Consider the following 27,921-nt stretch of genomic DNA (forward strand, 5'->3'; position numbering starts at 1 on the left):
CATTTTGTAACAACAATATCATGGAATAAAATCAATTTGAAAATTACAGTTTCCCAAATTCCAAAAAGTTACAAGTGTATGTAGGCCTACCTGATGATATGCGGCTGCTGTGTTAAACAACAAATGGCTTTTTCTCGAATTCAATGATGATCAGATGCTTCAGTTGTAACTGGTTCTGTTGTTCTACATTTTTACAGTTGATAGACAACTTCAGCACTGTTCCAAACTTAGACTATCCTCTTTTTTAACAATAGCCTGTAAAAAATCTAAACGTGTCCGGTGTTGCTCTGTTGTGGTATTAAAATACATTCTGCTTGTCTACAGTCATGTGAAATTATGTAGAATTGCATGAAATGCATTCATAAAAGGCTCGTTTTTTGCAGACTGCAAATAAGATGATAGATTCATGGAGTGCCTTTATTAAAATTGATATCTTTTCACCCCTACCATTGTCCGCAGTAGTGTGCGAATCCACAACTTTCTGGCTACTTTGCCATGTAATGCTTACGAAATGAATAACAATTTCTAAAATTGCATATCTAAGGCTCTGGTCTGTCTTAGGAGTGAGGGTAAACAGTAGGCATGTTCTCCGCTCTCCACTTTATGTTTCAATTATTATTTTGGGTATAGGGGAGGGTCTATCTTAATGCTACGTCATGCCAGACAAATTTCTGCCTGCTTCAACAGCATGAAAACATGAAAGGACCCAGGGAATCGATAGAACATCGCTCAGAGATGCACAAAAATAACCTAACATTCAAAATTGGTGAATCTTTACTTTAAGACATCTGATCAATGTTTCCCCTTCCTTAACCTCTACCGTGTGCGTCCCCAACAACCAGATATTCCAGTTTTCAGGGGAAATGTAAAGAGCCTATGGATGTTTTGGACGTTAACAAGGCGACACTCCATCTTAACTCCTCCTCCACAATTACTGGATTGGTTGAACAGCGTGGAAGAGGACCTCCCCTGACAGTTTTTTTTCTTCTCGTCAAGACCAGTATGTAGGTGATCTAGTTTCAGGCGTTTCTTTTACTCCTGCTACGTTAGCTTACCCCTTCCTCAACATAAATCTCCGGACTATGCATGGTCCCAGTTGGTTGGAATTATGCAACTTTGTAATCAGTAGCTCTATCTATCTATCCCCCTCCAACCCTTCATGCCTATCTAGGAGTAAACCGATTCTAAAGAGGGAGAATCAAACTTATTTCAGTGTTTATTAGTAAGAGAGTTTATTTAGTAGAAATCACTTTAGCATCATCAGTGGGTCAGATGGTGAGAGTCACAACAACATGGCTGAAAGTAACACAGTAACAGAGTACAGAAATGTATGCACTCACTACTGTAAGTCGCTCTGGATAAGAGTGTCTGCTAAATGACTAAAATGTAAATGTAACATTCAATGGTCCATCCATTCAGTCCTGTTTTAGATATTATGAAGCTGATATTATGAGACCGTATCAATGTTTTTACACTTGTTCATGACACCAGGGAATATTCCACACCTGAGAGGCACTTCACTGTTTTATCCATTCATCTCTCATAAAGGCTGAATAGGGAGAAATTACTGTGTAGCACAGCACTGAGACCATACAAGACATGATTCATCCTGTCCCAATTGTCAAGAGCAATTGTATTTCCATTAACAATACACACATGAAACTTAAAAGGGGAAAAAGGTCAGAAATCGCCAGATGAGGGGCATGATTCAATTAATGACATCAGACAAACAGATATTGTGAGTCATTATAAATCAGTCTGAATAAATATAAAATTACACAGTTGGAGAGAGAGTAGACTACACCCCTACGGTATATCTCTAGTCTAATGTGTTCTGGTCCTTAATATATTAGAAAAAGACAAGAGGTGGTCAGAGAAAGAGAGGTAGATGTTGAAAACAGTATTTCTCTCCATCCATCATTCCATCTCTACTCCCATCGTTTCCTCCTACAGTGCGTGCCCCCCCCTCCTCACACTACTAGTTGGATGGTGGTGGCTGCTGTTGAGCTACAGAAAATGTAGAAGTTACCCCTTAGTGCAGGTCTTGGACCAGATTTGTTGTTGTAACCCCTAGTGGTTAAGGTTAGGATTGTGATATGAAGCACTGATCCTAGACCAGCGCTAGGGCGGTAACCTCTGCCTCACCCCAGGTTCTACCTCACAGTTTGGCTTTGCCTGGCTGCAGCTGCAGACTCTGGAGCTTCATGGCCATTCCCATGTTCCCTGTGATCTTCAGCTTGCCCTGGAAGAACGCCTGAGGATCAGAAGAGAGAGTCAGTCATTAGAACCAGAACAGAGAGAGAGGGAGACACTTGCCCTGACAGTAAATCTCTGTAAGACAAAAATAATGGTGTTCCAAAAAAGGTCCAGTTGTCAGGACCACAAATACAAATTCCATTTAGACACCGTTGCCCTCGAGCACAGAAAAAACTATACAGTGCATTCAGAAAGTATTCAGACTCCTTAACTTTTTCACATTTTGTAAAGTTACATCCTTATCCTAAAATGGATCAAATAGTTTTTTCCCCCTCATCAATACACACACAATACCCCATAATGACAAAGCAAAAACAGGTTGAGACATTCTTGCAAATGTATAAAAAAAAAAAAAAAAAAAAGGAAATATGACATTTACATAAGGATTCAGACCCTTTACTCAGTAATTTGTTGAAGCACCAGTGTGCGATTGCATCGTCTGTGGACCTGTTGGGGCGGTATGCAAACTGAAGTGGGTCTAGGGTGGCGGGTAAGGTCGGGGTGATATGATCCTTGACTAGTCTCTCAAAGCACTTCATGATGACAGAAGTGAGTGCTACGGGGCGGTAGTCATTTAGTTCAGTTATCTTTGCCTTCTTGGGTCGTGGAAAAATGGTAGCCATCTTGAAGCATGTGGGGACAACAGACTGGGATAGGGAGCAGTTGTATATGTGCATAAACACACCAGCCAGCTGGTCTGCACATACTCTTAGGACATGGCTAGGGATGTCGTCTGGGCCAGCAGCCTTGCGAGGGTTAACAGGAGGGGGGGGGGGGCAGTCCTTGTTAGCGGACTGCGACGGTGGCACTGTATTATCCTCAAAGCAGGCAAAGAAGGTGTTTAGTTTGTCTGGAAGCGTGACGCTCGGTGTCCGTGACGTGGCTGGTTATCTTTTTGTAGTCTGTGATTTCCTGTAGACCCTGCCAAATGTATCAGAAATACAGCGTAGACATTGTTAATGTTGCAAATGACTATTGTAGCTGGAAACAGCAGATTTTTAGTGGAATATCTACATAGGCGTACAGAGGCCCAATATCAGCAACCATCACTCCTGTGTTCCAATGGCACATTGTGTTAGGTAATCCAAGTTTATCATTTTAAAAGGCTAATTGATCATTAGAAAACCCTTTTGAAATTATGTTAGCACAGCTGAAAACTGTTGTTCTGATTTAAGAAGCAATAAAACTGGCCTTCTTTAGACTAGTTGAGTATCTGGAGCATCAGCATTTGTGGGTTCGATTACAGGCTCAAAATGGCCAGAAACAAAGGACTTTCTTTTGAAACTCGTCAGTCTATTCTTGTTCTGAGAAACTGAAGATCTCGTACAACGCTGTGTACTACTCCCTTCACAGAACAGCGCAAACTGGCTCTAACCAGAATAGAAACAGGAGTGAGAGGACCCGGTGCTCAACTAGTCTAAAGAAGGGCAGTTTTATTGCTTATTTAATCAGAACTACAGTTTTCAGCTATGTCGGCCTTCCGCATCGGACCATGTCGGCCTTCTGCATCGGACCATGTCGGCCTTCCGCATCTGCGGTGGAAGGTGACTGAGCTACAGCGGTATTTGTCAGATCATGAGAGATCCTATCCGAACGGTTTGGCTTACAAACTAATATGAACACAATGGAAAGATGACTCTCACAAACCCGATGGTGTTCACCCACAAGTGTCACGGGACTCGTCTGATGGTAACCCATACAAATTAATGGAAATATGGAGGTAGTTTTGTGGCAACAAAAATAAGCGGTTAAATGTGTCCAAAAAAACAAAAATATTTCCTGAGCTTTCTTATATCTCCTACATATAGGACAGACACTTCAAAACATTATGATTTCTTTTAATAGTGTCGTTTTTGCCATTTATGAATGCGGTATTCAATGCATTTCTATGGGAACTTCAATACTTAAAAAATAAATATATATACAGTGCCAGTCAACATTTTAGACACACTTACTCATTCAAGGGTTTTTCATTATTTTTACTATTTTCTACATTGTAGAATAATAGTGAAGACATCAAAACTATGAAATAACACATATGGAATCATGTAGTTAAATGAATCAAAATATATTTGAGATTCTTCAAAGTACACGCTTGGCATTCTCTCAACCAGCTTCATGAGGTAGTCACCTGGAATGCTTTTCCAACAGTCTTGAAGGAGTACCCACATATGCTGAGCACTTGTTGGCTGCTTTTCCTTCACTCTGCAGTCCAACTCATCCCAAACCATCTCAATTGGGTTGAGGTCGGGTGATTGTGGAGGCCAGGTCATCTGATGCAGCACCATCACTCTCCTTCTTAGTCAAATAGCCCTTACACAGGCTAGAGGTGTGTTTTTGGGTCATTGTCCTGCTGAAAAACAAATGATAGTCCCTCTAAGCGCAAACCAGACAGGGTGGCGTATCGCTGCAGAATGCTGTGGTAGCCATGCTGATTAAGTGTGCCTTGAATTCTAAATAAATCAGTGTCACCAGCAAAGCACCCCCACACCATCACACCTCCTCCTCCATGCTTCACAGTGGGAACCACACATGCGGAGATCATCCGTTCACCTACTCTGCGTCTCACAAAGACACGGCGGTTGGAACTACTATCAAATTTGGACTTATCAGACCCAAAGACAGATTTTCATCGATCTAATGTTCATTGCTCGTGTTTCTTGGCCCAAGCATGTCTCTTATTATTGGTGTCCTTTAATAGTGGTTTCTTTGCAGCAATTCAACCATGAAGGCCTGATTCACGCAGTCTCTGAAAAGTTGATTTTGAGATGTGTCTGTTACTTGAACTCTGTGAAGCATTTATTCGGGCTGCAATCTAAGGTAAAGTTAAGTCTAATGAACAATTCCTCTGCAGCACAGGTAACTCTGGGTCTTCCTTTCCTGTGGCGGTCCTCATGAGAGTCAGTTTCACCACAGAGCTTGACGCTTTTTGCAACTGCACTTGAAGAAACTTTCAAAGTTATTGAAATTTTCCAGATTGACTGACCTTTATGTCTATAAGTAATGAGGGACTGTCGTTTCTCTTTGCTTATTTGAGCTGTTCTTGCGATAATATGGACTTGGTCTATTACCAAATAGGGCCATCTTCTGTATACCACCTCCACCTTCTCACAACACAACTGACTGGCTTAAACACATTAAGGAAAGAAATTCCACAAATTAACAAGGCACACCTGTTCATTGAAATGCATTCCAGGTGACTACCTCATGAAGCTGGTTGAGAGAATGCCAAGAGTGTGCAACGCTGTCGTCAAGGCAAAGGGTGGCTACATTGAAGAATCTCAATTATAAAATATATTTTGGTTTGTTTAACACTTTTGGTTACTACAAGATTCCTATTGCATTATTGCTTAGTTTTTATGTCTTCACTATTATTCTACAATGTAGAAAATAGTAAAAAAGAAAGAAAAACTCTGGAATGAGTAGGTGTGTCCAAACGTTTGACTGGGACTGTATATGTTATACCTAAAGGGGACCTAATATTCTAAATCAATTAGCTAAATGATCCAGGGTATGAACATTTAAAATAATTCATTATGTTAGCTTAGTAGAACTCCCCCAACGACTTACACAGAAAAAATATATACAGTTGAAGTCAGAAGTTTACATACACCTTAGCCAAATACAATAAACTCAGTTTTACACAATTCCTGACATTTAATCCTAGTAAAAATTCCCTGTCTTAGGTCAGTTAGGATCACCACTTTATTTTAAGAATGTGAAATGTCAGAATAATAGTAGAGAGAATAATTTATTTCAGCTTGTATTTCTTTCATCACATTCTCAGTGGGTCAGAAGTTTAAATACACTCAATTAGTATTTGGTAGCATTGCCTTTAAATTGTTTAACTTGGGTCAAATGTTTTGGGTAGCCTTCCACAAGCTTCCCACAATAAGTTGGGTGAATTTTGGCCCATTCCTCCTGACAGAGCTGGTGTAACTGAGTCAGGTTTGTACGCCTCCTTGCTCGCACACGCTTTTTCAGTTCTGCCCACAAATTGTCTATGTGTTTGAGGTCAGGGCTTTGTGATGGCCACTCCAATACCTTGACTTTGTTGTCCTTAAGCGAATTTGCCACAACTTTGGAAGTACGCTTGTAGTCATTGTCCATTTGGAAGACCCATTTGCGACCAAGCTTTAACTTCCTGACTGATGTCTTGAGATGTTGCTTCAATATATCCGCATAATTTTCCTTCCTCATGACGCCATCTATTTTGTGAAGTGCACCAGTACCTCCTGCAGCAAAGCACCCCAACAACATGATGCTGCCACCCCCATGCTTCACATTTGGGATGGTGTTCTTCGACTTGCAAGCGTAACCGATGTGAAATGGCTGGTTAGTTAGCGGTGGTGCGCGCTAATAGCGTTTCAATCGGGTGACGTCACTCGCTCTGAGACCTGAAGTAGTTCTTCACAAACACGAAATTTGTGGAGTAGTTGAAAAACAAGTTTTAATGACTCCAACCTAAGTGTATGTAAACTTTCAACTGTATCTTGCACACACAATTCATCTCTCCAAACTATTCTTTGTCAAAGTGCAGCCCCTCCATTTTGTGGAAAGTAAATCCCCCTGCAGTCAACAAAGCAGGGAAATATTATTCTTGAGCTGGTTGGAAAACAACACGAATGGAAATGATTCCTGACCTGCTCTTCACTCCAGTAGTGTGTGCTCCTGCCTGGTTTAAAGAGTTAAAGTGGAGAGATTCATGTCAGAGTGGAAAGTGGGCCAGCAGGAGGAGGAGCAGGAAGAGGAGGCTCTACAGACCAGAGGGGCTTATAGGAGGGCTGGGGACTGTCATGTGTGGCAGGCGGCAGTGGCACAGTGACTCTGTCCCCTGCATTCCGCTTGTAGGACAGAAATTATGACTGAGTCTTTAAATTTGTATGAAAAGAAACTTAAGCGAGTACAGAACTCAACGGACACATGGTAACAAAAACCTTGGAGGTGTCCTTAGTTCCAAAGACACCTATCCTCTGTTATAAAAGAGGCTTTGTATAAACCGAGCGTAGAAGAAATAGACTCATGGTCAAAACAACCTTCTGGAAAAGAATAATAGAGAATATTACTTCTAGTTATTAGGTCAACAAGTATTACATCATTGTACAATGAAGGTCACTATGAACTGACCATACATACAGCGCAAGGCAACACAAAATAAGAGCTGAGTTTGTATACTACAACATGGTAAAAGAAATTCCACTCAATAACACATACCTACACACCGAGCAAATTAAAAGTAAAATAACACGGACATTAACCAGACGTTGACCCCATTATTTTTTTATTACAGAAGATGTTCCAACTACCGAAACAATAAGGGTAATAGGCTCTTTTAAGTTGAGCACTTGTCAGGAGGCTAATGCCCTGTCTGTTCCTCTGGGAACCCAGTAGAACAGAGGGTGTTCTTTTGTGTCTTTGTATGCGGATGACTCAACACTATTCATGTCAGCTACTACACTTAAAGAGTTGCAGTTAGTTTCAGAGTGGACCGCAAGGAGTAAGTTAGTCCTAAATATTTCTAAAACTAAAGGTATTGTATTTGGGACAAACATTCACTAAACCATAAACCTGAACTAAATCTTCAAATAAATAATGTGGAAATTGAGCAAGTTGAGATGACTAAACTGCTTGGAGTAACCCTGGATTGTAAACTGTCATGGTCAAAACATATTGATTTAACAGTAGCTAAGGTGTGGAGAAGTGTGTCCATAATAAAGCGATGCTCTGCCTTCTTAACAACACTATCAACAAGGCAGGTCCTACAGGCCGTAGTTTTGTCGCACCTGGACTACCGTTCAGTCATGTGGTCAGGTGCCACAAAAAGGAATAAGGAAAATTGCAATTGGCTCAGAACAGGGCAGCGTGGCAGGCCCTTGGATGTACACAGAGAGCTAATATTAATAATATGCATGTCAATCTCTCCTGGCTGAAAGTGGAGGAGAGATTGACTTCATCACTGCTTGTATTTATGAGAGGTATTGACATGTTGAATGCACCGAGCTGTCTGTTTGAACTACTGGCGCACAGCTCGGACACCCATGCATACCCCACAAGAGGTCTCTTCACAGTCCCCAACTCGATGACAGACTATGGGAGTTCTATGCACAGTACTACATAGAGCCATGACTACATGGAACTCTATTCCACATCAAATAATCGATGCAATCAGTAGAATTAGATTTTTAAAAAACAGATAAAAGTACACCTTATGGAACAGCGGGGACTGTGAAGCAACACAAACATAGGCACAGACATATACAGACAAATACACACACGATAACATACGCACACATGGATTTTGTACTGTAGATATGTGGTAGTGGTGGAGTAGGGGCCTGAGGGCACACAGTGTGTTGTGAAATCTGTGAACGTAATGATTTAAAAATTGTATAAACTGCCTTAATTTTGCTGGACCCCAGGAAGAGTAGCTGCTGCCTTGGCAGGAACTAATGGGGATCCATAATAAATACAAATACCTTTGCGTTTCCCCCCCAGGTCCCTTTAATGGACGGACAAACAGGTGTGCATGGGGGCCAAGGAAGAAGGAAGCCACTTCTAAAGGAGCCATGAAGACTTAACCTGTTCCCAGATCTGTTTGTGCTGTCTGGCCAAGTCCTATATATGGTGGTTGTCATGACAAACAGCACAAGCAGGTCTGGGACCAGGATAATAAAGATCTGCTGGGCTCCATAGCAAGAGTCTAGGCTGTGTCGATGAAGTCAGTCAATCAGTGAAGCTTGTTACCTAGCATACCTTATTTCACAATTAACCATTGACTGACCTATGGTGGACTCCGAGTACACGAGAGAAAAAAAGCTACATTTCAGCACAATCATCCTAAATTGTCATAAGAAATGACGTGGTGTTTTTGGTCTAACAGTAGCCTAACATTATCTATGCTAATATATTTGGTTTGCTGTGTAGAATACTAATTAATCATTAAGTGATCTTATGAGACACCGCACCATTCTGAGAAGTGGCAGAGCGTCCCTCCGCTGCTCACCGGCAGCACTACACCCTTGTTTATAATGGTTGGATGACTTCGGGAGTTTCACGTTACCACAGCTCTACAAACTAAAATGGTGCATTCAGTTGACAACAAATTTTGTTTTTTTTACACCATCGCAGCAGAGCAAAAGTTTCGTGGCTGACCCAAAATCATTTGGGCTAAAGCCCCAAAAGTCAGGTCCTGGTGACGTCCATGTGTAAGGTTATAACCATGAGACTGACTGAAATACAGAGTATTAACTCCCTCAAATCAAGGCCAATACTTACTGTCTGTGGGTTCATTTTCCCCGTCATCAAGGCCAGCAGGTCTGCATCTGACATGGAAATGGTGCAGTCTGATTTCTTTGCTAGAAGGGGGTCGAAGGATAGGAAGGGTAGATGAAGGAAGAGAGAATTACAGCAAGAGAGAGAAAAAACACTTGTTTATTGATCATAAAATACTGTCAATTGAAAACCACAAAAATCATGATACAGCCTGTGAAAATACAACTAGATATTTTTCCCTCCACACGTTTCTTTGTGAATTCAGCTAATTTACATTCTCACTCTCAATGTGGACCAAACCGCTAATTCTGACCTGTCGTTGTGGATGCAGCCCTTGCTGTTCTTACCTGTGTCATTGTGAATGCAACCCTTGCCATTCTTCACGTCCACTATCCAGGTCGCTTCCTGACCATCCGGACCATCCTTCACCTTAAAGGAAAACACCCCTCCAATCTTCTTCACAAATGACTCCCCATCCTACAGAGAAATACAAGGTAGTACAAGGTAGTCATAACAATTAGGATAATAAGTACTGTGTTCATCAATAACAAAAGCTGTTTCTATTGTCATGTCCAAAGACGAAGAAAGGACATAAAATATTTTTCTTATTCACCTAAACAAAACATTTCACATCCAGTTAAACAATCTTGTTTATCCATGTGCTTTATAAAATCAATAAAATAACAAAGCATTCACTGAAACCACACTGAAAACACAAGACATGCTACTCTTACATTAACGATCAATTAGGCTACTGGACAACTATTTTCTGAACATGTCTAACAAGGAATTGCTTTTTATTTCCTGTAATATTGTATTATTCTGTGGATAATCAGATACATAGCAGTGGAATAACATAATACCAAAACACAGAGAGAGATCCTAATGGGAACCAGAGAGCACCGCTCCACTGCTGCCAGACAGACTTACACAAGGATGGAAAATCTAAAAGTAGGACAACAGAGGAAAACCTCCTTGAGTGGAGATGATGTCACACATCCAGAGTCAAAAGAGTTGCAGACTAGTTTAGTTACATTTAATTCTGTCTATATACAGTATCAGTCAAAAGTTGACACACCTACTCATTCAAGGGTTTTTCTTTATTTTTACTATTTTCTACATTGTAGAATAATAGTAAAGACATCAAAACTATGAAATAACACATATGGAATCATGTAGTAATCAAAAAAAGTGTTAAATAAATCTAAATATATTTGATATTCATCAAAGTAGCCACCATTTACTTGATGACAGCTTTGCACACTCTCGGTATTCTCTCAACCAGCTTCATGAGGTAGTCACCTGGAATGCATTTAAATTAACAGGTGTGCCTTGTTAGAAGTTAATATGTGGAATTTCTTTCCTTCTTAATGCGTTTGAGCCAATCAGTAGTGTTGTGACAAGGTATGGGTGGTACACAGAAGATAGCCCTATTTGGTAATAGACCAAGTCCATATTATGGCAAGAACAGCTCAAATAAGCAAACAAAAACAACAGTCCATCATTACTTTAAGACATGAAGGTCAGTCAATCTGGAAAATTTCAATAACTTTAAAAGTTTCTTCAAGTGCATTTGCAAAAACCAGCAAGCACTAAGAATGAAACTGGCTCTCATGAGGACCGCCACAGGAAAGGAAGACCCAGAGTTACGTCTGCTGCAGAGGAATTGTTCATTAGAGTTACCAGCCTCAGAAACTGCCAGCCAAATAAATGCTTCACACATCTCAACATCAACTGTTCAGAGGAGACTGTGTGAATCAGGCCTTCATGGTTGAATTGCTGCAAAGAAACTACTACTAAAGGACACCAATAATAAGAAGAGACTGGCTTAGGCCAAGAAACACGAGCAATGGACATTAGACCGGTGAAAATCAGTCCTTTGGTCTGATGAGTCGAAATGTGAGATTTTTGGATCCAACACCCGTGTCTTTGTGAGACGCAGAGTAGGTGAACGGATGATCTCCACATGTGTGGTTCCCACTGTGAAGCATGAAGGAGGTGGTGTGATGGTGTGGGGGTGCTGGTGACACTGTCTGTGATTTATTTAGAATTCAAGGCAATCTTAACCAGCATGGCTACCACAGCATTCTGCAGTGATACACCATCCGATCTGGTTTGCGCTTAGCGGGACTATCATTTGTCTTTCAACAGGACAATGACCCAAAACGCACCTCCAGGCTGTGTAAGGGCTATTTGACCAAGAAGGAGGGTGATGGAGTGCTGCATCAGATGACTTGGCCTCCACAATCACCTGACCTCAACCCAATGAGATGGTTTGGGATAAGTTGGACCGCCGAGTGAAAGAAAAGCAGCCAACAAGTGCTCAGCATATGTGGGAACTCCTTCAAGACTGTTGGAAAAGCATTCCAGATGACTACCTCATGAAGCTGGTTGAGAGAATGCAAAGCTGTTATCAAGGCAAAGGGGTGGCTACTTTGAAGAATCTCAAATATAAAATATATTTGGATTTGTTTAACACTTTTTTGGTTACTACATGATTCCATGTGTATAAGTAGGTGTGTCCAAACCTTTATCTGGTACTCTATGTATAATAGACATCTAGTTGTGTATTTTGGACCTAACAGACTGCTGTTCACTGCTGGCTAGGCTGAGTTAAGGTGAGAGAGAGAGAGTGACAAAGAGAGAGAAAGAGAAGAAAGAAAAAGAGAGAAAAGTGAAAGAGTGACAGAGGGAAAGAGAGTTCTGTCATCATCCAGCTTGTGATGTTTATAGTAGTGAGGTCAGAAGCAGAGCAGCTGCAAATGAACACACAACTTTAGAGTGCAGAACCATTTATCTGATTAATTCAAACAGCATAACAACTTATATCATGAGCTAGGTTTCCATCCAATTGGTGACAGATTGAGAGTATTCTAAAATCTGCAAAAAAACAATGTGCATTTTCCCACCAGAGATTTGTTTCCATCAAATTGACTTGTTGCAGATGAGACTGTGCTTGATGATGTAGTGCACATAAAAATACCTTTTGTGGGTAAACTCCCATGTACCGATTAAAAAAAGACTAGTTAAATGGGTTTCCATCACATTTTCAACTCTATGTTGCGTTTTATAGCAAGTGTGCCCACTCCGGTATTGGCATGTGCGTTCTAGCCAAGAGCGCTGTTGGCTAGAGCGCAAGTATAACATCCATGATGAGATTATTATGGACAAAAGAGCAATATTATTTTGTCATATGGCAGCCAAGCGTCGAAGATCATGTCACCAGAATAAGACCCTCGATATTTATTGGAAAGGAGTATCAAGCCCATCGCTTTGCACTTTATTTAAACATTGAGTCACCATTGAGACCAGGGTCTCTTTCTGCTGCAATCTGGTAAATGGTGTCACCATAATCAAGAACTGGCAGGAATGCTGACTGTACAATCTGCTTCCTGCTATTTATGGAGAGTAAAGATCCATTTCTAAAAAAAGAAGGCCCCTTTATATCTTATCTTGTTAACTAGCTCATCCATATGTTTTTAAACATTACCTTTGTCAATCTAAATGCCCAGATATTTGTAGGTGGGAACCTGATCAATGGGAGAACCATCCAATGAATAAATATGTAGTCCATCTGAAACAATTTAGCGATAGAAAATAAAAGTGAACTATACCTGACAACTATGAGTGGTTTAGGTTAATTTCTCATATTTTGTGGGCTCTGCCTGTCTAACAGCAGAAGGGCGCATTTGCCGTGGTACTGTTAGCTGATAATGTTTTCCTTCGCAATCTTCCGAAATCTCTGATGAAACAAGCTAAATGATGTTTGCTTAACTAGCTACATGTCAAACGGATAGGTACCTTCACATATCTGAAATGACATGATTATTGATGTTTACTAGTCATGAAAAGCATGTATATTGAACAAAAACATAAAAGCAACATGCAACAACTTCAAATATTTTACTAAGTTACGGTTCATAGAAGGAAATCATTCAATTGAAATAAATTAATTTGGCCCTAATCTTTGGATTTCACATGACTGGGATGGGGCGCAGCACTACTCCTTCTCAGACGATTCCTCAGGTGAAGAAGATGGATGTGGAGGTCCTGGGCTAAAGTGGTTACACGTGGTCTGCGGTTGTGAGGCCGGTTGGATGTACTGCCAAATTCTCTAAAATGACTTGAAAATGACATGTAGCTGGTCTACTTGCCCCCCAGCAGCCAAATTGAACGTATTGTGATGTTTTATTGAAAACAACCTATATAATTAACCCTCATTCTTTGGCTGTACTGTGGAGGAAATGGTTAGAGGTCACAATATGCACATTTTCTGTGAAAAGGATCAAAAAAGAGGTCTAAGCATTTTGATGTGAAAACAGGATGTGGGTTTGTAGCATAAACTGCAATACATGACACCTGAAACAGATAACACACAGTAATGAATGAAGATACCTCCTCCAACTTCTTGTTGATCTCCTGGAAGACTGCATGGGCCTTGAACCCCTCCAGGCTGCGCTCTACATTGGTGTTAACTGACTGGATCCTCTGAGAGCTGAGAGACACACACAGAGAAACCCCACACAATTGACAGCATAACAGGAGGCATGCCATATATAGCCTGTGAGGCACAACTATAACAAAACAATTAGGATTATTCAGCAGGAGAAATGAGAAATAGCATGATAGTCTTAAACACGACGCTAGGCAACAGACTAATAGGATGGGGGTAGATCACACAGGCTTACTAAGAGTCCTCATAAGGCTCTTGCCTCAGTCACAACATGATGGTGTTGTCTTTCAACTAGTCTAATTATCAGTGAGCGCAGTTCAAATGCAGAGAGCAGAAAGCATGTTTGGTGTAAATTGTAGAAAAGGGTTGGCTCTAATTTGATTACATAATTAGACTTATCTGAAGCTTTAGACATTAATTTGATGAACGTAATGCCAGTGTGTTAAAATGAATAACCTGCAAGCAAATGGATGAATAAAGATGTATTATATTCCTATTGAATCCATGTCAGTTTGGCAGGAGTTTCTCGGTCGGTGTCATTTTCCGGTAAGTATTGCACAAGTCAGGTGTTAGCACAGCAGTAAGTTAGCTGCTAACAGTTATGTCATTGTTTTGAATAAGCTGGCGATCAAGCTGAATTTACATCCTTGCATTTCACAAGGGTGACCAAACCCAGATGAATAATTCGAGGTAACGAGTGGTAATTAAAGGGCTGTGATAATTTTACTAACCCCAAGTATCTCACCTTACAACCTGCGATTCGCGCATTTTGTTATGTGAAACAACCATTGTTCAGAGGCCGAAACAGCTGGTGTGCAACTCTGAGTGCTGTTGTGAACATAGAGATAGATAGAGGACTCATTTTTGTGTCTGTGAAATCGTTGCCTCAATGGCGCTGGCAATCTCCATTTTATTTGGCTTTCTTCTTCACGATTAGCTGATCCCTGCTGATGACCCGGTTGGACATGACCCCACCAGGAGGGGTCAGCCAATGAAGTTGGAAGTCTCATCCGGTTAACTACATTAAAACGGCGGAAGCCCTCAATAGCGCTGCCCGTGCTAAAACGCCTTTTGGCCACTAGCGGCCTCTACCATTCTCTATGGTTGTGAAACCACTATATAGCTACCCGAAATTCCTTCTTTATGCTACTCCGCAAGACCCTACATGACGAGAGCAGAGAGGGTGATGATTTGATCTCTAGTGCAGCACTCTACAGTTCCTTGGAGGCAAAGATTTTTTTATCTACAAAAATTGGGCTATTCAAATCACACATGTTCAATATTATTCTGGCGTAAAGCCCTAATTTAACCAATGATAAGCCTTACTATGTTTAAGATAGATGCATTATTTATTTCACTATTGTGATGTGTCTGATGAACTAATGTATATTGTATCTGAATGTGTGCTTATTACAAAAGGCACCGATTTTTTTTAAATGTAACCTTTATTTGATCAGGGAGTCACATTGAGATTAAAACTCGATTTCACAAGAGAGCCCTGTACACAATAACAATTTTTTTTAAAGAATATTAAAACAACATACACGTGCATAAAACAATAATTCAGCACAATAAACAAAAATAAACATTTAATAAAAGCAACCACATTCAACTACATAGAGGTCCTCAATCAATAATTTTAACTGCCTGAGTGGCACCAGCACATCTAACTGCAGTGAACTCTGCAGATTGTTCCACAAATTAGGGGCAAAAAACTAAACGCAGATTTTCCAAAATCTCTAGTGTTATCCATTCTTGTGAACGGGTTTGGTAACTTATGACTCTTATCTTAATTAGTCATGTTACATATAGAGGGAGTTTCTGTAAGATTGCTTTGTAAATAAATAAAAGAGAATGCACCTCACCAAAAACACTCACAAACTTTTACAGATGCACAATCGAGAGCATCCTGTCGGGCTGTATCTCCGCCTGGTACGGCAGCTGCTCCGCCCATAACCCGGAAGGCTCTTCAGAGGGTAGTGAGGTCTGCACAACGCATCACCGGGTGCAAACTACCTGCCCCCCAGGACTCCTACACCACCCGATGTCACAAGAAGGCCAAAAAGATCATCAAGGACAGCAACCACCCGAGCCACTGCCTGTTTACCCCGCTAACATCCAGAAGGCGAGGTCAGTACACGTGCATCAAAGCTGGAACCGAGACTGAAAAACAGCTTCTATCTCAAGGCCATCAGACTGTTAAACAGCCATCACTAACATTGAGTGGCTGCTGCCAACATACTGACTCAACTCAAGCCACTTTAATAATGGGAAAATAGATGTAATCAATTTATCACTTGCCACTTTATATTATTTATATTAGATAATGTTTACATAACCTACATCATTAATCTCATATGTATATACTGTACGCCATACCATCTACTGCATCTTGCCATCTTGATGTAATTAGATGTATCACTAGCCACTTTAAACAATGCCACTTTATATAATATTTTCATAACCTACATTACTCATCTCATATGTATATACTGTACTCTATACCATCTACTGCATCTTGCCATCCTGATGTAATGTATCACTAGCCACCTTAAACAATGCTGCTTTATATGTTTCCATACCCTACAATACTCATCTCATATATACTGTACTCCATACCATCTATTACATCTTGCCTATGCCGTTCGGCCATCACTCATTTATATATTTTTATGTACATATTCATATTCATTCCTTTACACTTGTGTGTACAAGGTAGTTGTTGTGGAATTGGTAGATTACTTGTTAGATATTACTGCATGGTCGGAACTAGAAGCACAAGCATTTCGCTACACTTGCATTAACACCTGCTAACCATGTGTATGTGACAAATAAATTTGATTTGATTTGATCCCACATTTTTATACAGACTGCAATGATGAGTCCTAAAATTGTCCCCTGTGATAAAACGTATTGCTGGATGGTAGACTGTGTCCAAGGGTTTTAAAGCAGAGGTTGCCGCATGCATGTAAACAATATCACCAACATCCAATACAGGGAGAAGTGTTGTTTGAACAACCTTTCTCCTATTTGTATTACTAAGGCATGATTTATTTCTATATAAATAACAATCTTGGATCCTAGCTTCTTAGTCAGATTTTGTATGTGTTACGAAGGATAACTTGTCATCAGTCCAGACACCCAGGTACTTTGTGGTGGTTAATTTCTTTACTATCAAATAAGGAGAGACAAACTTTACACACAAGTCAGAGTTATACTTAAACTACATCTTTAATAATAAGAGCTTTGCAATAGCAATGACTTTCAACAATTCACTATTTCTAATGATCCGTTGAGTGGCAAAACAAAAGTACAGAGATCTTTTATAGCCAAGATACACCCCTTTCAACCTACATGACGAACAACAGATACATAGAATATGTCACAAGGTTAAGACTCCAAACTGGATAGCCATCTCTCCCTGGTACGGTATAGAACAAAACATTAACTCATGTTCTCTGGAATGTTCTTTAGGTTTTATCACCCAAAGACATCGTAAATCTCCTCTGTCAGTGTTATCTCATAGAGACCCATCCTCAGTAGAACACACACACACAATAGTTAACAGAATACTCTATTCTGTCGAATAAAACAACCATTATAATGCAATACAAGCATTATAACATAATCTTGCAATTTCCCTGACAACTTATATTGAGAAGCAAGCTCAATTTGGGCTCCATTTATAGCGCAAATATGCAGGTACTCAGGGTCAACATTTTGTGACCTAGAGAACAGCATGAGCTTGGTTTACTTGTATTTAACACTCATTTAAGATCTGTAAGTGATTTCGGAATTGAATCAAATTCATGCTGAAGTTCACGAATGGCCCGCTGCGCTGAGGTGGCACAGGAAAACAAAACTGTGTCATCTGTATAGACATGAATGTTACAAGTATTAACAGTGTTTCCTATGTCATGAATATACAAAGTGAACAATAATTTACCCAAAATCGAACCCTGAGGAATACCTTTTTGAATCTCAAGAAATTCAGATTAATCTGTCGAGATGGTCTGAGTTCTGTCGCTAAGATCATGTTGAAACCATAAACAGGCTGTATATTCCAGGTCTATTCTGGATAATTTCTTCACGCTTTTGACAGGTCAATGAACAAGGCAGCACAGCTCTTTTTAGCATCCAAGGCATTGACAAGATAATTAACAACTAGTGTGGTTGCTGTGGTAGTACTATGCGCAGGACTAAACTCTGATTGGTTTATATTAAGAATACAATTATCTGAAAAAAGGAACAAAATTGTACATTAACCAAGGTTTCAAGAATCTTACCAAAAGAAAATAGTCTTGAAATGGGGCGATGGTTGTCAACCTCATTTGTATCCCCCCAAGAAGTTCTGGAAAGTTAAAGACCTGGAGAATAAACCCTCCTCCTCACAGCTGCCCATGTCCCTTAATGTTGATGATCTGGTTGTTACTGACAATAAGCACATGGCTGAGCTCTTTAATCACCACTTCATTAAGTCAGGATTCCTATTTAACTCAGCCATGCCTCCTTGCCCGTCCAACATTTCCTCATCTCCCACCCCTTCTAATGCGACTATCCCCGATGCTTCTCCCTCTTTTTCCCCTGCCCCGCTTCAATGTTTCTCCCTGCAGGCAGTCACTGAGTCCGAGGTACTAAAGGAGCTCCTGAAACTTGACCCCAAAAAAACATCTGGGTCAGGTGGTTTAGACCCTTTCTTCTTTAAGGTTGCTGCCCCTATCATTGCCAAGCCTGTCTCTCCTTTCTGAGGAGGTTCCCATTGCTTGGAAGGCAGCCACGGTTCGTCCTTTATTTAAAAAGGGGGAGATCAAGCTGATCCTAACTGTTATAGGCCTATTTCTATTTTGCCCTGTTTATCAAAAGTGTTGGAAAAACTTGTCAATAATTAACTGACTGGCTTTCTTGATGTCTATAGTATTCTCTCTGGTATGCAATCTGGTTTCCACTTAGGTTATGGATGTGTCACTGCAACCTTAAAGGTCCTCAATGATGTCACCATTGCCCTTGATTCTATGCAATGTTGTGCTGCTATTTTTATTGACTTGGCCAAAGCTTTTGATACGGTAGACCATTCCATTCTTGTGGGCCGGCTAAGGAGTATTGGTTTCTCTGAGGGGTCTTTGGCCTGGTTTGATAACTACCTCTCTCAAAGAGTGCAGTGTATAAAGTCAGAAAATCTGCTGTCTCAGCCATTGCCTGTCATCAAGGGAGTACCCCAAGGCTCAATCCCAGGCCCCACACTCTTCTCAATTTACATCAACAACATAGATCAGGCAGTAGGAAGCTCTCTCATCCATTTATATGCAGATGATACAGTCTTATACTCAGCTGGCACCTCCCCGGATTTTGTGTGAAATGTTCTACAACAAAGCTTTCTTAGTGTCCAACAAGCTTTCTCTGCCCTTAACCTTGTTCGGAACACCTCCAAAACAAAGGTAATGTGGTTTGGTAAGAAGAATGCCCCTCTCCCCACAGGTGTGATTACTACCTCTGAGGGTTTAGAGCTTGAGGTAGTCACCTCATACAAGTACTTGGGAGTATGGCTAGACGGTACACTGTCCTTCTCTCAGCACATGTCAAAGCTGCAGGCTAAGGTCAAATCTAGACATGGTTTCCTGTATCGTAATCACTCCTCTTTCACCCCAGTTGCCAAACTAACCCTGATTCAGATGACCATCCTACCCATGCTAGATTACGGAGACATAATTTATAGATTGGCAGGTAAGGGTGCTCTTGAGCGGCTAGATGTTCTTTACAATTCGGCCATCAGATTTGCCACCAATACTCCTTATAGGACACATCACAACACTCTATAATCCTCTGTAAACTGGTCATCTCTGTATACCCGTCGCAAGACCCACTGGTTGATGCTTATTTTTTATTTTTTTTAACTCTTAGGCCTCACTCCCCCTTATCTGACATATCTACTGTAGCCCTCATCCTCCACATACAACACCCATTCTGCCAGTCACATTCGGTTAAAAGTCCCCAAAGCACACACATCCCTGGGTCACTCATCTTTTCAGTTTGCTGCAGCTAACGACTGGAATGAGCTGCAAAAAACATTAAAAATGGACAGTTTTATCTCAATCTCTTCATTCAAAAACTCAATCATGGGCACTCTTACTGAGTTGTGGCTGCTTTGCGTGATGTATTGTTGTCTCTACCTTCTTGCCATTGTGCTGTTGTCTGTGCCCAATAATGTTTGTACCATGTTTTGTGCTCCTACCATGTTGTGTTGCTACCATGTTGTTGTCATGTTGTGTTTCTACCATGCTGTGTTGTCATGTGTTGCTGCCTTGATATGTTGTTGTCTTAGGTCTCTCTTTATGTAGTGTTGTGTTGTCTCTAGTCGTGATGTGTGTTGTCCTATATTTATATTTATATACACCACCGTTCAAAAGTTTGGGGTCAATTAGAAATGTCCTTTCCTTGTTTTTGAAGTAAAAGCACATTTTTTATCCATTAAAATAACATGAAATGTATCAGAAATACAGTGTAGACATTGTTAATGTTGTAAATGACTATTGTAGCTGGAAACGGCTGATTTGTAATGGCATATCAACATATGCGTATAGAGGCCCATTATCAGCAACCATCACTCCTGTTTTCCAATGGCACGTTGTGTTAGCTAATCCAAATGTATCATTTTAAAAGGCTAATTGATCATTAAAAAACCCTTTTGCAATTATGTTAGCACAGCTGAAAACTGTTGATTTGATTAAAGAAGTAATAAAACTGGCCTTCTTTAGACTAGTTGAGTATCTGGAGCATCAGCATTTGTGGGTTTGATTACAGGCTCAAAATGGCCAGAAACAAATTACTTTCTTCTGACACTCGTCAGTCTATTCTTGTTCTGAGAAATTAAGGCTATTCCATGCGAGAAATTGCCAAGAAACTGAAGATCTCGTACAACGCTATGTACTACTCCCTTCACAGAACTGCGCAAACTGGCTCTAACCAGAATAGAAACAGGAGTGGGAGGACCCGGTGCACAACTGAGCAAGAGGACAAGTACATTAGAGTGTCTAGTTTCAGAAACACACGGCTCACAAGTCCTCAACTGGCAGCTTCATTAAATAGTACCCGCCAAACACCAGTCTCAACGTCAACAGTGAAGAGGCGACTCCGGGATGCTGGCTTCTAGGCAGAGTTCCTCTGTCCATTGTCTGTGTTCTTTTGCCCAGCTTAATCTTTTCTTCTTATTGGCCAGTCTGAGATATGACTTTTTCATTGTAACTCTGCCTAAAAGGCCAGCATCCCGGAGTCGCCAGATGGTTTTTGGGGGTCAAATTTAAAGAGATCCTTTAGCACTTCAGAGTCAGTGACTGCCTGCAGGGAGAAACTTTGTAGCGGGGCAGGGGAAAAAGAGATAGGAGCATCGGGGTTAGTCGCATTAGAAGGAATGGGAGATTAGGAAATGTTGGAAGGGCAATGAGGCATGGCTGACTCAAATAGGAATCCTATGGGAATAAACTAAAGAACCCTATATAGTTCTGCAGAGCACCTTTTTTCTAAGAGTGTTGGGATCGAGAGGCTATGTGAGAGTATGTGGGGGTGGGGGTGTTAGCAAATGACACTGCTGTTTATGCACAGGCCAGGCCGGGTCGACCCGTTTGCACTCTGCAGAATGGAGGCAAACATAACAGCAGAAAATCGCATCAGTCTAATGGGGGCTATGAACTGTCACACTCTGAGGGCAGGGAGCTAGGTTGAGGGATGGATCCAGGGAGGGGAAATTGATGGATGCTGTGGCTGCTGCTGGGGGCAGGTGGGGGAGGATTTAAGGCAGAGCGTCAAACTCAAGCTGGCTTGATTACTCTCTCGCCCAACAGAAATGATAGGCTAACAGTTTTCCAAGCCGAGGTAAGCCAGACAATGTTTTGCTACTGCCGACTGCTTACTGCTGCGAGTGACAGTCTGTTGTTTTAGATAGGGGAGCACAGCAGGACAGCATTGAGCGAACGCTTGCCGTGGCCAGACCAAACCATTCACTGATCAAGCATATGCTGCCCTCTTCTGGTATAGTATAAGTATTGTACTAAAACTGAACGTTGTCTTTTTTCGTTTCAGAAAATAGTAACAAAAAACATTTGTTTCAACCCTTTCTATTTGTCACATTGTGGTCAAGCAGAGATCTACAATATCCCCGAATTTTTTAAAAGAAAAACATATTATTATTATTAGGAAATAATCACCTTGAGTAGCAAACATGTACACTATTTATCATTATGTTGTGTGTGAGAGTAATCATGTATACGAAACTTACTTTGTCAAAGTACATTAAATGTAAACAGAGGTCTGCAGTGCGCCATAGGAAACAAACTATAGTGGGTAATGTTCCCCCGCTGACGTACCACAAAGTGTCAATATCCTGTAAAACACTTCCTCCTTCCGCTGTTACAAATTCTTGTCAATGTATTTCTGTCTGTCTCTATTGTCATCCTATTAGGCAGTAAGAGGGGAAGCTTTAGAAGAAGGACGTATCTACTGGGCAGTCGGGAGAGCTAACTTATTCATTGATTGAATAAGCTTGTAATCAAGGAAATTATAGAGCACTTAGCTGATAACAATTCCAATTTAATTGCCATACCCAGCTAGTTTAGCTATCTAGCAAGCAAGTAGGTCGGTCACTGCAAGTTCTCCCTATCCAAGCCTTCCCTTTCTGTGAGAATAGGAACTAAGATTACTAGTAGACATTATGGCGAATTTGCTCACCATGCAATTTTGTGCCACACTCAGAAAACCTGGGAATCTGAAGCCTCTGAGAAGCACTTCTACAGCACTAACAAGCAAACGAAGCTACAGCAGCGAAGATAGAGAGTACCTGCATAAAAGCATCGTGCCTACAATGCACTACCAGAAGAGTTTACCCAGGTATGTAAACAAATGTGAATTTCATTTATAGCATATTTTGGTTATTTAGTTACTTCTTACCTCCTAATACATTGTCAATCGTTGTTAGTATCACACCTTAGACAATATATTTTCTCTGAAATATATCAAGTGTGCTAAAACCAGTTCTAATTCTGTAAGTAGGTGACTGTTCATGGCACGAAAGGGAATGTAGGTGAAAGTGCACATAGATCTGAATGAGATACAGGATAGCCACTGGGGGGAGCTGTTTGTAAATATGTACCATGCACTGCCGTAGTTAAGCATTTATTTCAGATAAAATAACGATCCAAAATGCTACAGGCTACCAGTTCCAAAACTGGAGGATACAATCAAAAGGTATCTGGCTGCTCAGCGGCCTCTTCTCGATGACGACCAGTTCAGGTAAGCACCAGTCACCTTCCAGTTACTCACACTTAACACTTGAGGTGGTGCCTTGTAAATGATTTGTCACCCACACATTCAATATGTTTTTAGTACCACAGAGAAACTGGCCCGTGACTTTGAGAATGGCGTGGGGAAACAAATGCATGAGGAGCTGGTAGCGCAAGACAAGCGGAACAAGCACACCAGCTACATATCGGGTATGATTTTCCCATTTTAACAGAAACCTCACAATATTAACCTATGTAACTTTTGAAATAACCATTGTTCGTACATAGAACCCTGTATTTTCTAATGAAATTGTATTTGTCACATGCGCCGAATTCCAGTTGTGTAAACTGCTTAAGTAAAAATACCCCCAAAATACTACTTAAGTAGTACTTGAAAGTATCTGCTATTTAAATTTTTGATAACTTTTACTTCACAACATTCCTAAAGAAAATAGTGTACTTTTTACTCCATACATTTTCCCTGACACCCTAAAGTACTCGACAGGAAAATTGTCAAATTCACGCCCTTATCAAGAGAACATCCCTGGTCTACCCTACTGGCTCTCATCTGGCAGACTCACTAAATATAAATGCATTGTTTGTAAATTGTGTGTTTGTGTGCCCCTGGATATCCATTAAAACATTTTTTAAATGAAATTATTTATACTTTTACTTTTGATGCAAAAATATACCTATGTAATTACATTTACATTTTAGACTTAAGTATATTTAGACTTACTCAAGTAGTATTTTACTGGGTGACTTTCACTTTTACTTGAATCATTTTCTATTAAGGTATCTTTACTTTTACTCAAGTATGACAATTGGGTACTTTTTTTCACCACTGACGAACACAACAGGTGTAGACCTTACCGTGAATTGCTTACTTACAATCCCTTAACCAACAATGCAGTTAAGAAAATATTTACTAAATAAACTAAAGTTGAAGAAAAAAATTACACAAAATAACAATAACAAGGCTATATATACAGAGGTTACCGGTACCGAGTCAATGTGCGGGGGTACAGGTTAGTCGAGGTAATATGAGCATGTAGATAGGGGTAAAGTGACTTATGGCTTGGGGGTAGATGCTGTTAAGGAGCCTTTTGGACCTGGACTTGGCGCTCCCGTACCACTTGCCGTGCAGTATGACTAGGGTGGCTGGAGTCTTTGGCAATTTTTAGGGCCTTCCTATTTTAATTAGTCATCGCATCCTCCTAGCCCCATGGTTCGACATGTACCTGTCAGCGCGGGACTCCGTAGTGCTGAACTTCAACCCCTTCATGTCCTTCAACCCGGACCCCAAGACAGAGTACAACAACCAGCTAGTGCGAGCAACCAACATGGTGGCTTCCGCTGTGCGCTTCATGAAGACTCTCCGCGCTGGACTCCTGGAACCCGAGGTGTTCCACCTGAACCCAGCTAAGAGCGACACGGACAGCTTCAAGAAACTCATCCGCTGGGTCCCCTCCTCCCTGTCCTGGTAATGAAATGTACAGATAAAATGTAAATATTGTTCACATTGAATCATCAACAGCAAGATGCACCATCATGCTTTAGCTTGCACTAATATACAGCATCAGTTCCTAGATGGGCTTTACAATAAGTGAAAAAGGAGACCAAGAAAATACAGTACATATCTAATCCAAACATTACAAAATGGTTCACAAATGGTTACATTCTTGATGTTCTTTGATTTACAGGTATGGAGCCTTCATGGTGAATGCCTACCCTCTGGACATGTCTCAGTACTTCCGCCTCTTCAATGCGACCCGCATCCCCAAGCAAGGGAAAGACGAGCTCTTCACCGACCCAAAAGGACGCCACCTACTAGTTATGAGGGGAGGCAACATGTACGTGTTTGACGTGATGGACCGCGATGGGAACCTGGTTAAGCCAGCGGAGATCCAAGCCCACCTGAAGCACATCCTGTCAGACCCGACCCCGGCCGCGGCCCACCCCCTGGGGCTGCTGACCAGCGAGAACAGGGACACATGGGCCCGGCTGCGGGAGAAGCTCCTGGCCACTGGGAACGGAGAGGTAAATATTTTGATATCCTTCAAATGTTTGTCTTTTACCATTAAGGACCACTTTGGAAATATATATTTTTTCAAATTATGTCTTCTGGGATCTAATGCTTGTTGTTAATGTAATATTTTTTCAAAAAATATATATATATTCAATTCAGGTGCTAGGTCTGGTGGACAGTGCCCTCTTCTGTCTGTGTCTGGACGACGAGAGCATGAATGACCACATCCACATCTCCCACAACATGCTGCACGGGGACGGCACCAACCGCTGGTATGACAAGTCCTTCAGCATCATCATGGCCAAATGCGGAAACGCCGCCATCAACTTCGAGCACTCGTGGGGCGACGGCGTAGCTGTTCTCCGCTTCCAGAACGAGGTGTTCAAGGACTCTACGGAGAACCCACTGGTGAACCCTGGCTCTCAGCCTGCAGCCGTGGACTCAGCCTCAGCCGTGAGGAGACTCCAGTTCAACCTAGACGCAGAGCTGGAGAACGGGGTCATCAAGGCCAAAGAGAACTTCCACGCAGCTGTATCCAAGCTCACCATAGACGCCATGCAGTTCATGAAGGTAGATGGATCGTTTGCACTGAACCTGACCATTGTTGCAACCATTTTGCACTTTGATGTTTATTGTTGCTGTCACCCCCTGTCCTTTGTATGTTTTGGATATATTGCTGCTGCTGACAAATCAATTTTCCCTTGGGGATTAAGTTATCATCCATCTATCTAAGGGCGGGAAGGAGCAGTTGAAGAAGAAGAAGCTGAGTCCGGATGCCATTGCTCAGCTAGCGTTCCAGATGGGATTCCTGAGGCAGTATGGGCAGACAGTGGCCACATACGAGTCCTGCAGCACTGCAGCATTCAGACATGGTCGTACAGAGACCATCCGGCCTGCTACAATACACACACAGCGCTGTGCTCAGGCCTTCGTGCAACAGCCAGGAAAACACAGCGTTGAGCAACTGATAGGCATGCTCAGCGAATGCTCCAAATATCACGGGCAGCTCACCAAAGAGGCAGCTATGGGTCAGTCCACTTTATTTCTAGATTATATTATATTTTATCATTGAGTTGAATAGAATGTAGTTGAGTGAAATGTTTTTGTAATGGTCTCAAATTTGATCAGTCATTTCAAATATTACATTTTTGTGTTTTTCTGAATGTTTCCCCCACAAGCCCAAGGCTTTGACCGGCATCTGTTTGCCATGAAGTACTTGGCCAACTCAAAGGGCCAAGACCTACACAGCCTGTACCAGGACCCAGCCTACGCCGCCATCAACCACAACATCCTCTCCACCAGCACCCTCACCAGCCCTGCCGTTAACCTGGGAGGCTTTGCCCCTGTGGTGCCCGATGGATTCGGGGTGGGCTACGGTGTCCATGATGAGTGGATTGGCTGCAATGTGTCTAGTTATCCAGAGCGTAATGTTCATGAGTTCCTGCAGTGTGTTCATAAGTCTCTAGAGGACATTTTCTCTGTTCTGGAAGGAAAGCCTCTCAGCTAAAGAAAAGTTTTACCGCAAATCCTAACTTCCACTTCAGTTGAATTTTCACCGTCAGGCATTGACATCAAGTGAAAATTCTAAATTTGTTGTAGTTCGGCTGATTTCGACTACAGTTATATAGTACAGTGAGATGAATGTCGGCTTGAAAAGTCACATTTCCTGAGGTGTGGGTTGGAAGTACTGGTATAGGTTAATAAAGAGGGAATATCAAACAAGCTCTGCATGGTTCAGTAGAGGTCATATTCATATACTGTAAAGTAGCTAACTGACTACACAGATTCATAATGCCCAAGGAAATACCAAATACACTAGTGTCATGAAGGCAAAAACAATGAAAGCTTCAGGTGTTTGTTTGATCCAATGTTTGTTCCTTTTCTAACTAGCATTGCAATGTATTTATCTAGAGCCTAGTAAATTAAGTCTCACATTTTATAGTACTAACCTTTACAGATAAAGGCCAGTGCTTTTGAATGAATGTCCTCATGTAAAGGCCAGTTTGATAGGGAAATTAAATCTAGTAATATTGATATATTCAGAGTAGCACTTCATTTTTCGTTGCTGTAGCAAGCCTTGTATGACAATTTACAGATTGCTTCTTAAGCAAGAATTTTACTAGGACTGTCTTTGCGGGGTGGGGAAAATGGAAAATTTGCGGTGTATTAATCAAATTACCGCATTGGGGATATCACCATGGAAGGTCAAAACTCCATCCCACCAACAGGCTGAAATCCAGTCTTTTCAAACAGCGCTTACACTAAAAGGGCATTATCATTTTCACAGTATTATTCCAACTTCGATGTGGAAATATAAAACGCAGGACAATCCCATTTGACTGCACTGGGGCAGACTGTTTTCCTTCTGGAATGTTCACCTCACACACAGCTTTACTTAAGTAGTGTAAAGAACAAACTAAATGTGGCCTGGAATGATGAATATATTTTGCTCGACTAATTAACTTTGTTGATCTGTGTACTGAGTTGGGTGCTGGAATAAAATAGACTGACCTCTGTACGGAGAGACTCCTATTTCTTTGTCTCAAAACCGACAGGACTGAGTAGTGTAGTGTGCAATTCTCCAACCTTTTTCATACTATCAAAATGGACTAAACCACAGCTATGGCTTCAAGTAAGTAACA

At 41.2% G+C, this 27,921-nt stretch overlaps 2 protein-coding genes across 2 annotated transcripts; one reads left to right on the forward strand and one right to left on the reverse strand.

Moving 5' to 3' along the window:
- Nucleotides 1-1,203: 1,203 nt before the first annotated feature.
- scp2b (sterol carrier protein 2b) lies at nucleotides 1,204-15,013 on the reverse strand. The gene is made up of 5 exons (XM_014123322.2): nucleotides 14,727-15,013; nucleotides 13,924-14,023; nucleotides 9,876-10,005; nucleotides 9,532-9,611; nucleotides 1,204-2,254 (listed from the first exon to the last, which is right to left on the reverse strand). Exons 1-5 carry the CDS (start codon nucleotides 14,768-14,770, stop codon nucleotides 2,159-2,161), a joined length of 450 nt encoding a protein of 149 aa, XP_013978797.1. The 5' UTR covers nucleotides 14,771-15,013; the 3' UTR covers nucleotides 1,204-2,158.
- A 7,355-nt stretch (nucleotides 15,014-22,368) lies between these two features.
- cpt2 (carnitine palmitoyltransferase 2) lies at nucleotides 22,369-27,797 on the forward strand. Its single transcript, XM_014123323.2, has 8 exons — nucleotides 22,369-22,858; nucleotides 23,180-23,260; nucleotides 23,354-23,460; nucleotides 24,472-24,733; nucleotides 24,954-25,290; nucleotides 25,439-25,849; nucleotides 26,013-26,307; nucleotides 26,458-27,797. Exons 1-8 carry the CDS (start codon nucleotides 22,683-22,685, stop codon nucleotides 26,784-26,786), a joined length of 1,998 nt encoding a protein of 665 aa, XP_013978798.1. The 5' UTR covers nucleotides 22,369-22,682; the 3' UTR covers nucleotides 26,787-27,797.
- Nucleotides 27,798-27,921: the final 124 nt, after the last annotated feature.

This window comes from Salmo salar, chromosome ssa10 (genome assembly GCF_905237065.1).
Source record: "Salmo salar chromosome ssa10, Ssal_v3.1, whole genome shotgun sequence".
In the NCBI taxonomy this organism is placed as follows: domain Eukaryota; kingdom Metazoa; phylum Chordata; class Actinopteri; order Salmoniformes; family Salmonidae; genus Salmo; species Salmo salar.

What these genes read in the sequence shown, in the direction of transcription:
- cpt2 (XM_014123323.2), top strand. Translation starts at nt 22,683, where the DNA reads ATGGCGAATTTGCTCACCATGCAATTTTGTGCCACACTCAGAAAACCT. An exon ending in CTCGATGACGACCAGTTCAG is followed by an intron (nt 23,261 to 23,353) that starts GTAAGCACCAGT and finishes ATATGTTTTTAG; the next exon opens with TACCACAGAGAAACTGGCCC. An exon ending in TGGCCACTGGGAACGGAGAG is followed by an intron (nt 25,291 to 25,438) that starts GTAAATATTTTG and finishes TATTCAATTCAG; the next exon opens with GTGCTAGGTCTGGTGGACAG.
- scp2b (XM_014123322.2), bottom strand. Translation starts at nt 14,770, where the DNA reads ATGGTTGTTTCACATAACAAAATGCGCGAATCGCAGGTTGTAAG. An exon ending in TTGCATTCACAATGACACAG is followed by an intron (nt 9,612 to 9,875) that starts GTAAGAACAGCA and finishes ACCCCCTTCTAG; the next exon opens with CAAAGAAATCAGACTGCACC. An exon ending in GGAAAATGAACCCACAGACA is followed by an intron (nt 2,255 to 9,531) that starts GTAAGTATTGGC and finishes TCTGATCCTCAG; the next exon opens with GCGTTCTTCCAGGGCAAGCT.